This window comes from Lissotriton vulgaris, chromosome 10 (genome assembly GCF_964263255.1).
Source record: "Lissotriton vulgaris chromosome 10, aLisVul1.2, whole genome shotgun sequence".
NCBI classification, from domain to species: domain Eukaryota; kingdom Metazoa; phylum Chordata; class Amphibia; order Caudata; family Salamandridae; genus Lissotriton; species Lissotriton vulgaris.
The window spans coordinates 80884951-80897059 of record NC_141698.1 but is presented as its reverse complement, the minus strand read 5'-3'; the positions used below and the strand labels follow the sequence as shown (position 1 = coordinate 80897059).

Here is a 12109-nt window from a genome sequence, read left to right as displayed (position 1 = left end):
CAACTGGCCCCCACCGGTTTTAACCCCCACTTTGGGAGGGAGAATCAGCGGGAAATCCAAGAAAGGAGGAGAGGTATGTCCACCTTTGCCAACTCCACCCCTCAGGTGAAGGAGACTAGGCATAGCACAACTCTCAGTCTCCGCCATCTTGAAGATGGGCGGGCAACCAATCAGAGAGAAGCTTATGCCCCCCCTCCCACTGGAGGGTGGTATAATAGGGGGTGTACCCACCACAAGGAAGAAACCCATTGGTCCCGACCTGTACCTGCCTGCCACACCCCTAAATTTAGTATTTAGGGACAGCCCGACCCTTGCCTCCTCAGACAAGCAAGGAGGAGAAGAAAGACCAAAGAGGCGTGCTGAAGGAAGAGGAGGACACCAACTGCATTGGCCCCAGCCTTAGGACCTGACCTGCCATCCCTTCAAAGATTCAGTCTCCTGTGAGCACCGGACTTGCTCAAGAACCAGACTCTGGCAGAATAAGTGAGTCTGCACCAGACACCCACGGCCAGACTTCGAGAGGCCCAACACCACAAGGAGGTTCCCCCAGCGAACCTGACCTAGGATCTGGTGATCCCGGACCTACCTCAAGCATCCCAATGTTGCCTGCAGCCTCTATCTGGAGTATTTCCCCTGACCGCAACCGGAGCCGGTAAGGAAATCAGACGCTTAAAGACACCCCTGTACCCAATGCCCCACGGCCTTGGGTGGCCCAACCGGTGGTCACATCCATGCCCAATCCTCAGTCTTTGTTCCGACTGGAGATCTCCCATTGAAAGCAACAGGGCACCCGACATCAAATCACCACCATGGACCCAGTCGCCACTGTGGGAACTCGGATTCCCCTTTGCCCTGAGCTTAACTCTAGGAGCTTTGCTCCCTCAACCCCATAGATTGCCCAAGAGCAGCCCTCTAGCCTCATAGGCTAACATTGGGCCACAGCACTCTGCACCCAGCCGCCCTACTGCCGCTGAGGGTGTTCTTTGAGAGCATCCTTGACCCTGAGGGAACCCTTGTTCTAACTCCAGAAACTCAACCCTAAAAACTGATTACTTACCTGTAAACCGATCACCACATTTTCCTCCATTGGATTGCAATGACTGTTTTTCCTCTGAAAAACGTCTAAGTGTTGAGTTGTGTTTGTATGAAAACCTGAGCACCTGTGTTTTAATATCAAAATACTTTACATACCTTTGTCTAGGAAATGTCCCAGTGTGATATTAAGGCATACCACACTGAGTAGAAAAAGTAATATAAAAAGTAATCACATGTATCAACGGTCTTTAAATGTTTTACAAAGCTGTAACAAAGTCAATTTCACCCAGCTTGCATATTCTGTTCAATCTGTTTTGAGATGTTTCCTACCTGTAGCAAGTCCTGCTAGGTTCTAAAAATAAAATACAACTAAAGAAATATTTTTCATACAAACAATTGGTCCGAGTTCAGTCTTTGAGTGTGTGACATTTCCTTGCCGGAGCGTTTACAATAAATGGTTAATATTACCCTCTGATAAAGCACTGCTCGCCCACACTACCACAAATAGAGAGTAAGGTGTTATTGACTTTTATCTCTGTAAGCTTATGGGGATCGCTTGGACTCTGTGCACACTATACCTTACTTTGGTATAGGAAATACAGAGGCAGCTTCCTACAAAGACTGACTGAAATTTAAAGTGCTGTACTTACCTGTTGAACCGCATTATTGTTTTCATCCATAGGTTAACACTGAACTGTTCAGAAATTGCACAATGTGTTGACTTTTTAAAGTGGAAAGTATTTTTAGTTAAAAAACATACTTACCTTATTGCGAAGATCTTGGTCTTAAAATAAATTACAAACAAAGCTTATTTTTAGTTGTGTGTTAATCTTTGGTCAATGTTGTGCAATAAATGTCTTACACTCCTCTGTGTTAGGCCTAAGGCTGCTCGCCCGCACTACCACTAATAGAGCACTTTGGGTTTTATATTGAGCATTGTACACTTTTGAGGAACCCCTGAACTTTGTGCATGGTATAACCACCAGGTGGCATAACATATACAGAGCCAGCTTCCTACATGGAGAAACATTTCTTCGATAGAAGAATGGAGATGCAAGATCTGAGTGGTGCTCAACTATTCCCTGTATTAGGGCCAATGTATTCAAGTACTTCACAAGGGTTACATCTTGAAGGGTCAAAAAAGTCTTATGTCAAGATTTTTTAAGACAATCCATCCAAGGGATTGATTCATGTATAACTAACACATTTTCTAATAATTCCAAACTAGTGCAAACGTTTACATTAAATTATGTCAAAGTGGATTGGGTGCTTTACAGTAATTCAAATCCTGCTGAAAAGTCTAGACTTCAATGTAAATGTCAGTGCGCGTCCTATACTGGGAAGGTTTCTTCACAAAGCAACATCTCCTCTGGGAGACAGAGGGTTTCACTTCAACAAGGATCTCTTAAAAATAGTATGGCTCTTCTTCAAGAATGCTTCAAGAATGTTCACACAAAGTTACATCTAGCTAAGCCAGTGATTGAAGTAACTTACCACTCTTTATTTTGGTTTTTATATATTTACCAAGAGGTTTTGGAGAGTTCGCTCAAGATCAAAGATGATTAGAGGGTTGTACAGACTAGGACAACAGTCAGTAACAAAATAAGAGCACTAGCCAAAGGTCCAAAAAACATATACAAGTGAATGTGAAATGCACAAGAATAAGTGATCAGTCCAAAAAAAGAGCATTTTATGCACTGTGCAATCCAAGACTACAATAATGGGATGAGAGAGTTAATCTTAACTACCTAAGCAAGAAGATTTGGAAGTAGTACTAACATCAACTGCCAAACTAGGTAGAGCAGAAAAGGAATAATGTTACCTATGTGGCCAGTCCCAAAGATAAGACATGATGATGCATGCAAGGATGCTTTGAGAGGGGCATGATGGACTTTAGGAATGCCAGAGAAAATGGCATCCCCACTGTCGAGCCAGGACCAAACGAATGCTTTAGCAACATCCTTGAGGTCCTGCTCTAGAAAGTTTTGGAAATACGTTTTATGTGCTATCTTCAATCAGCACAGAGATGCTCCAGAATTAATTTACAGCGTTAACCGAGAACAGTCAGTCGTTACATAGTATTTTTCTTCATTATATGTGTTGGTGCACCATGTAAACGTCCTACTCTTAGTTCATTTCTCCAAGTGGTGCAAAGTCATTAACAAGCCTACTCTTAGTCTCTTAGGTTATTGCTCGAAATACTGCAACCTTACAATTTTCGGAAAACACGGAGATTGGCATCCAAAAAGAGACAGCGAAGTCATAAGCCATTTCATTCTTAAGTTTGTAGTTCATATTTGAAGTCTTTTAGGTTGGGCATGGCTAGATTTTTTAGCAAAGTACATGGAGAAGGGAATTTGATAGATATATGAATATTTACAAATAGAGGAAAGAATAAGTTCCACATTATCCATTTTACTAATAAAGACTTTACATGAATGGCTTGACACCCAAAAAAGGAGACCAACCTTGTACTAATGACTAAATGCTACTAGCAGACCCTGTGAGAAACGTACTTACTGACAACTTGCTTGTGAGGCACGATTATGGGTTCACAGGGCAGTTTGTAGTTAACCCTTTCCATGCGGCCGCGATTCCCCTGGTGTGCTGTAAACAGCACGAACAGGGGCGGGCCGTGACGAACCCCAGCCATCATCAGCACACGAGCACCGTAGTGCAGGACGGCTGGAGTTCGTCATCAGCATGGAAGGGGTTAAAGAGAAGGTCTCTGGAGTATTGTTGTTGATTCTGGTATTCCCACGGTTATGCATGCTACTAATGCACACCAATTAGATAACCATGTTACGCCTTGATTCTCAGGGTAGTGTCTATGTTAAATGCCCCATTCCTGGCCAAACGTATTATGCGCTCTACTAATACAACATTGCAATTAGAGTGCCAGCTCACAAGTAACTACATCCGAAACTCAGATCACTATTATATGAGAAGCTGTATACAGTTTCCAACAAGCATACATTATTTTTCACCAGCTGACAATGTGCCCTTACGGGAACAAACGCCTTCATGGAAAATGTGCGGCAAATGTTTGTTCTATTTTTTATTTCATTTCAAAATTAAACATAATTTTTATTGTGTTAGCCCAGCTCTAAAGAAATTATTTATGGTCATAACAGGCAAATGCTTGATATAACTGAGCTTCAATTTACAGTGGTTTGCAGATAGAAGCTATTACCTGTGTGGAAGAACAAAGGCAGCAATATTTTTAACAAGATAGCAACACTGAAGATATCAACATATTACCTGCAGGGCATAATTTTTGGAGATTCTTTCCACCACGTAGGGCACCGTTGTTTGAAAGATTTCTTTAAAAGTTAATGGATTCATCATTGTAAAGACTCCAGCGAAATGCTCCAGTACTTCTTTTTCCTCCTTCATTCTTACAGTTTGGCAGTTTGCCAGTCTCACATATGTCTGTCCATTTCCTGCTATTTGTACCTGCAAAGGTAACAAGAGTTTAATAGAAAAACTGATACTACAGTTTGACCTAAGGTAGGTCTGCAAAACATGACACTTAACGGTTATTTGCATAAATGAACAAAAAACGCAAACCGAAGGATAAAATGTACAGCTAAAATCGGAGACAACGTGCTAGCATGGGTGTTGAAAAGAAAGCACGGTACAATCCCACTGAATCCTGTCTCAGCAATAAGTAACTGGGAAGACATCATAGCAGAGCTTCAATTGAACCTGGGAAACGCACAACACAGGTTCTCGAGTAATAAGCATACTACGACACCTGGAGCTTCCCGCCACTCTAAGGACATAATCAAGTGCAAACGAGCTATCCATAGGGCGCTGGAAGCCAAGAAAAGAGGGGGAAAATTAACTGATAGCCGCTCTATCACAGCCTTGAGGTCAGCTTATAAAAAGAAATGAGAGAATAAAAGGGAGCACATCAAAAAGGAATGACTCAAGGTGTTCTCCCTGAAGAAAGAAGAACCATTTCAGGCTGTGGAGGCACATCAATCAGCTGAGCATCCGAGGAGCGATAAAGGGGTAGCTGAACGTGACTGGATAAACTACGTAAAACATCTATACTCGACAGAACCACTAGACAAAGAGACCACCAAACCGAACAGCCTGGAAGTAGGGAACTGCACGCCCCAAGGCACGTCCTTAATAGACGGCAAAGTCATTTGGATCCTCAATACAATGAATGAATGAATGAATGAATTCGGATTTCTAAAGCGCGGGTAGCTGCCCTGAGGCGTCCAAGCGCGAAGCATATCGCTGAGGTTTGAGTTAGGAGGAAGGCAGATTCAGTGAGGAATGATGGAGCCCCAGGGACAAAAGGGTCCCGCACCAGTATTCAAAACAGCACGGGTCTTCCGGGCATCAATCTTAACCCCACTCTTTAATTACGTCTTCATGACTGCGACGGCGCCAAACTCACTGGAGGGGTTCCATACTTTTGCCCATTCACAAAAAATGTGACCGCTCCAGGCCATCAAACTATAGGCTTGTTGCTCTTCTTGATCTAAAAGCAAAGGCCTATGCCCGATTACACTAGAGGGACCTGGAGTCATGGGCAAAAGATAAAGGTATCATTCTGTTTTTTTAATCAGGTTAAACTCTTCAACCATGGACAACATTGTAGCACTGGCATACTTATCCACACGAGTGGTCAAGAAGAAGCACCCATCATTGTTCTGCTACTTCATTTACTACAGCACTGATTTTGATTGGGTGGACTGCAGCACACTATGGTGGAAACTGACCATAATGCTAAAGGCAAGAACAACGCTATACAAAGGACATGGGTTTGGGTCAAAACAAGCCCTAATACAGTAACCTCTAAAGTCCCTACAAACAACAGGCTCAAACAGGGCTGTGTTTTGGCCCCTTCGCTCTACCCCGCAGATAGGAGGGGTGGGGGGTGGGGGCGGGCCTGCAAGGTGCTAGCTTAGTAGCACAAGGTTGGGCAGGGTGAGACTCCCTATCTTGCAATATGCGGATAAAACCGCAAAAATGATACACACTCAGGAGGCTCTCCAGAGAACAGTCATAGCGCTTGAACTCTATAACCAGGGGAACCACCTACTGGTCAATCACAGCAAAAGCAAGGTAGTAGTGTTGGGGAAATATCCACTCAAAAGCCAAGCTCACTGGCAACTGGGAGATCTGAAAAGTGGGACAGTAACAGCCTACAACTACCTTGGGGTCTGATTTTCAGAAAGGGCCAATTCGAACATACACCAAAAGCACCTTAGCACTAAGGCCAACAGTGTCATGGCCATTCTAATGCATCTTCAACTGTACAAGCATGATAAGAGCTACACTATTGCTAGGAATGCTTAGAAGTGTAAGGTTTACCTTAGATTGGTAACAAAGATAGATATCCTAGGGGTGGGTACTATCGCCAATGGAGGACTTGCTGGGTCTCCAACCCTTGTGAAATATTTTTATATTTAACTTGGGTTCATAGGGCCCGATTCACAGAACTAACTTAAGACAAAATCCTAAACTTACTACTTTTGGTATTCACAGAAGTTAGGATTTTGTCTTAAGTTTGTCTTAAGACAGACTTACGACAGATTTAAGACAAAATCCTAACTTAAGTCTGCCTTAAGTCGGTCTTAAGTCGGTCTTAAGTCTGCCTTAAGTCTGCCTTAAGACAAACTTAAGACAAAATCCTAACTTCTGTGAATACCAAAAGTAGTAAGTTTAGGATTTTGTCTTAAGCTAGTCTGTGAATCGGCCCCATAAAGTTCTGTTCAGTTTCTACTCCTACAGTACTCTTGCAGCACTAGATAAGCTAAATAAGCTTCATTATTTCTGTAATCATTATAAACATACACTTCTACATTTCAGGAATACCACTGAATATTCTGAGCAAATGCAAATATACAGTTTGCTGTAATACGTAAACTTTGTTTGAAAACTCCAATGAAGAATTGATCAAATATAATTTACACAACAAAAATATACAATCTTAGAAAACTATCAAACACACAACACAAATCAAAAAGTAAGTAAAACCAGTTGCAATGGAACAAATCCTATGTACAAAATAAATTGCAGTCCAATCTTCATACCTGATATATGTCTAAGGCTTGCATGGCATATTTCACTAGTTTGATATAAATCTGAGTCTCCTTAGGTTGGAACTGCTTGTTGGGAATAAACTGTGCCTCTGAAAAGAAAAGCGGAAGACAAAATGAGTTACTGCTGAAAATCTTTCATTCATTTCTAAACTACAATGTAACCGTGAATGCTTATGTCATAAGAAGCTGTGTAGCATTACCACCAGGTGCTTTACACGACGTTATGCCCCATGTAATTGTCTTGACACCACAGACCAATGTTTTTACCAAGCTCCGGCAGTCTGTCACTTGGAATGTCTGCTTATCCTCCTTGTCTTTCTCTCCTTGCTTGTCAAAGACTGGCACAGGAGCTGGCGGCGGAGGTGCTGGCGGTGCAGGAGGAAGAGCAGGGGTAGATGGGGCCACGGGGACACCTGATAATGCAGCCTCTACAACCCCAAGTTCAGATTGTGGCTTGCACTTCTTGAAGATGGCAGGAAGCTGGTAGCGGGAAATGGTGTGGAATTTTAGAACAAAAACCTGTCAAGGAAAAACAAGGCATTCATTTAACAGTATAAATCAAAACAAAAAAGATGGCCTGCGAACAAGAGTAAGATATGCAAGATTGGTTAAGAACCCTGTAAACATATTCAAAGCTACTGATATGTTGCAAAAGGTGCCCTTTAAAATGTAGCTATTTCCAAAAAAGTAACAAGTTCCTTTCAACCTGCTCTGACATTCCAAGTTAGCTTTAATAATGCATAAAGAACCTTACAAAACATCCGAAAACTAATAAATAAATGCAACACTGCTAAATTCAATACACAAAATTGACTCGCACAGCAATGCTACAAAAGCAATATTAAACCTATTGCACCCCACAATTCTAAAATGAGCCTAATCAATGGGTATAAATAAAAGCAAAGTACACAACTGAGAGCTTATAAGAAAACATTTAAAATGTATTCAAATGGTTAAGTCCTTGGCAGCCGAAGTCGTAGGTCAGCCAGATCTTGCTACTCTGGGTAAAAGTCTCTCACAGCAGAAAAGAGTCGCTATGAAATGCAAGCTCTTCATAATGAACATTTTATATTGTGTTAAGAACAAACACATTCAAACACCAACAGCTTTTGCAGTCTGCGTTTTCTGCTACTCTGATATCAGGAAGCTCCTTGCCCACTGTATTTCAGACCTTCCCATACCATTCACTCGCTCACTCACTCACTCAATTGCTAGCGGTAAGCTGTAATGCCTTTCTTTGACTGCTGGGATCCCAAAAACAATTGCACTCCAGCTTCATACCCAATGAACTCATCTTAGGCACTGGATTATACAGTGATAGCAAAGTCCAGCAGTCAAAACTTTATTTAGTGCTTTAGAAGCTCACTGGACTAAATATACAGTAAACACTATAGGATTTATGAAAAAGAAGGCTTTCTTAAAAATTAATTGTTGACATGTTACCACAGTGGTATTAACATTGGAATGCAGACAAAAACACAGGAAGCATGACCACCTTACGAGGCAGAGATGAAATCTTGAACATATTCATAGAGTTTACAGAATAAGTGCTAAGTTTTAAATAACAGGGGCCTATTGTAATATTATAATATGGGGTTGGGGACAAAAGGTTTTTCTGCATGGAAATACTTGCAGGCTTAAGAGAGAATTATTCAAGCAAAGGAATTTGTAGTCCATTCCTAGGGCTTGTAGTTGGCTATTGTGAGGCACTGGGCACAGTAATGCAGGGTGATGAGGAACGCTGATAAGGATCCCAACAGGTCTTAAATTAAAGTAGTAACAGTGCTTGCCAAATATGATGTGTGGGATCCAGGTAAAATCCAATTACAAAAACTAAATTGGATGGAAGTGGAAACATGCAATTAGGACACAAACAGGCCACCTGCCCATTTTGTCCTATTTAACATTTCAGACAAAGATTGAGCTCAATTCATAAAGCAGTTTGTGCATCTAAGTTCCATTTAGAGGCGCCATAAATACTTTTCAAGGTGCAAACCCCTATTTTCGATCATGAATGTTGGAATTTTAAATATACAAATGGGAGATGATCACAATGAAATTAGGTAATATTTTTGGGGGACATTCTTCAGAGGGTGTACCAGCAAACGTTTGAGAATGCCCTCAAGCTCCTTAGTTAACTAGTCTTCACCAAACATTTGCAGGTAGTTTCTCACCCTGAAAAGGCATCAATATAATCACAGTGCCCCCACAATCCACTCTGCCCCAGAAAAACGAAGGGGGATAAGAGAGAAGAAGTCATTAAGAAGGAAACATTTCTACGACTGAGAAAGCTAAAACACATCACATCTGACCAAATAGAAATGTTTGTAGATCAACAGGTGTATTTATGGAATTCTGTCCTAGTTGATGGCCTATACCCCAGGAGTGAAAGTAGGCATATGTAAGTCATAATATAAGGAATTATTTGCAAATTCAGTAAGATTAAGATTTAACTCAGACATAGGTGTTAACTCAACAAGCAAGTTTCGAACGTTTATTATTCAAAGTAATCCAGGAAACAAGATTTGTAACAATGATTTTGAATTGCTGTACATTTTGTGAAAAAGTGCCTCTTTTGACATGATTAGCCACCACTTTTTGCCTGGACAATGATGTGGTTTTGATTGTAGTGCGAAGGGTCCCTGTGCCAGTACTTCTTCCCTAAAACCTATTCCCCAATTGACCCTTCAGGACCCCTGTAAGTCCCTGATGAAAGGTACCTGGGTACCAAGAGCATGGGGACTGAAGAGGGTCCCCTAAAGACCCCTCACCTAGTCCATGCAGACTGCCACTGCAGCATGCCTGGCCTTGTGCAGACAAAATTACAAAATCGAGATGGCACACTACCTGTGCGCCACGTCAGCTAGCACTGCCTAATATATAGGTAAGTCACTTTCTAGCAGGCCTTACCTGCACTAAGGCAGGGTGCACTATATCCCAGGTGTGGGCAAATCTGCATAAGCAGATATGTCCCTACAATATTAACGACTAGATCCCAATGTAAGTGATAGTGAAGCCACACAGAGTTAATGGGCTGGATACTTCGACAACTCGAGTTCCAAAGCACCATGATGGCTTCACCAAACACAGGAGTGTTTGATACCAAACTGACATCAGTGTGGGTTTAATGTGAGGAGTAGAGTGGGATTTATTGTAACGTACTCGGATGACACCTCAGAGGTGCCCCTTGAAAATCAACTGACCCTGGGGTGGCACTGACTGGTTTAGGCATCCTGCCACACACGGGCATGTTTCTGAACCCCTAGGTGGAGAGCCTCCGCTCTCTGGAACTAGAAACAATGCACATCCTGGGTTGAGGTGTCACACCTCCCCTCCCAGAATGGGTCAGTGCTCGAAGGGGAAGCTTCAAAGGCCTGCCATCTTTGTAATACGACTAGGGCTCCCAGTTTATGGTATATATTTTTTTTTTCATCAAAATACAAATGACAGCGTTTAAAGGAAATTATGCATTTATAAGTGTCTTACATGTGACAGATCAACGAGTACGAAATGTATAAAAAGTGGACTAATTTGGAATAAAAATTGATGAAATGGACTTACTGTGGCATTATTGTAATCCAAAATTCAAAGCTGTGCGTCCGGATTGGGAAGTCAAGTGTTTGAAGTGATATTTATTTTTTGCCATATTCCGTCTGTATTTATCCATATTTATTTTTCGGGCATTTTATCTGTATTTATCCACATTTCTTTGTGCCACAGGCAAAAGTTTGACACTGCTGCTCGTATTTTTCCACATTTATTTAAATTGACAATGCACATATGCACTTGGTTGTTATTGGCCAACACATTACATTCATCTGAAAAATTTGCCATTTGCAGAATGTCCCAAATACGCTTAAACGTGCTATCACAAGTCATTTGTGTCAGAGCCTTGCAGTTTCTGTCATCGGCACAGAGTGCCAGATCCTCTCCCTCACTGAACACCATACTGCCCCGCTGAAAGAAACACACTGCCTTCAGCTACAACCCAATTTGCCCCTCTATGAACACCTGGAAGCAACTCAATTCAAATTATGCACTAGACTTGAGTAATATGCTGCCTGAAAAAAAAGTAACAGTGTACTGGAAAAAAGCAAACACTCACGGGGAATACACCATAATGCTTTTACACTCATTATTCAGAAATCAATGAGTGCATTTGCTTGAAAAGCTAACATGAAAATAAAAGTAGCGCTTCACTGGCAAACTCTGAAAGGTGGCGCTAATGTGTTTGGGTGTAAATAAAACCAAACTGGCCACTTTGAGACTACTCTGTGTTGTTTTATTTAGTTATATATTTATTGCTTGCATCTTAAAAGCTTTTATCTCTCTTCCGGAGTATGCATTTTGGTGTAGAAAATGTCAGACAAGACATTTGTAGCAAACGTGTTTCTCCTTTTTTGGATCCATTTCACAGAGGAATGAATGACGGAAAGGAGAGGGAAGAACAATCACAGTTTTCTACGAGTGAAGAGGAGCGCAACAGAAAGAGAGGGAAGAAGAGGAAGAAAGAGGGGCGGGGACAGCAGAAGTGGACACTGTCCTTGTCTTGTCCAGTAAAAAGGAAGAGACCATAACGGTATGGGCTATGCAGCCCAGCCACAAACTGCATACACTCCAGTCTGTGGCGTAGAAAGTCTTTGAGTTTGTGGCAAGATTGTTCTTGCAGCCACACATACACAGTGTACTGCTCTGCAGTTCGGGCACAAACACGGCAACACTCCACTGACATAGCTAGGCTTTGGCACACCAGGGGGTGCTGGCATTTGATTCCTGTTTTTGCCGCCCCCAAAATTGCACACGCCACTGACTCCAGCCCCACCCCTCTTCCCCGAGGGCACATACTTTTGTTTACGAAAGGCTGGTGCAGAGCTCACTCCAGGGGGTGAGCTGAGCCCCGGAAATGGATGGGGCATCTACAAAAAAGTTTCATGTTACTGTAGGCAGGCACAGCCCTGGAATCAGGAAGAGGGCTTGGCGAGGCAAAGGAAAACTTGTTTTCGGTCTGT

At 42.1% G+C, this 12109-nt stretch overlaps 1 protein-coding gene across 2 annotated transcripts in view; it reads right to left on the bottom strand.

Annotated features, from left to right (window-relative positions):
- Window positions 1–12109, bottom strand: part of TRRAP (transformation/transcription domain associated protein) — a 737638-nt gene that overhangs the window by 641532 nt on the left and 83997 nt on the right. For both annotated transcript variants that reach the window (XM_086940544.1, XM_086940545.1), the window contains exons 15-17: window positions 7301–7619; window positions 7092–7189; window positions 4297–4491 (exon numbers count right to left, since the gene is read on the bottom strand). In XM_086940544.1, the coding sequence (XP_086796670.1) occupies window positions 4297–4491; window positions 7092–7189; window positions 7301–7619 (612 nt within the window). The remainder of the gene's footprint in view (window positions 1–4296; window positions 4492–7091; window positions 7190–7300; window positions 7620–12109) is intronic.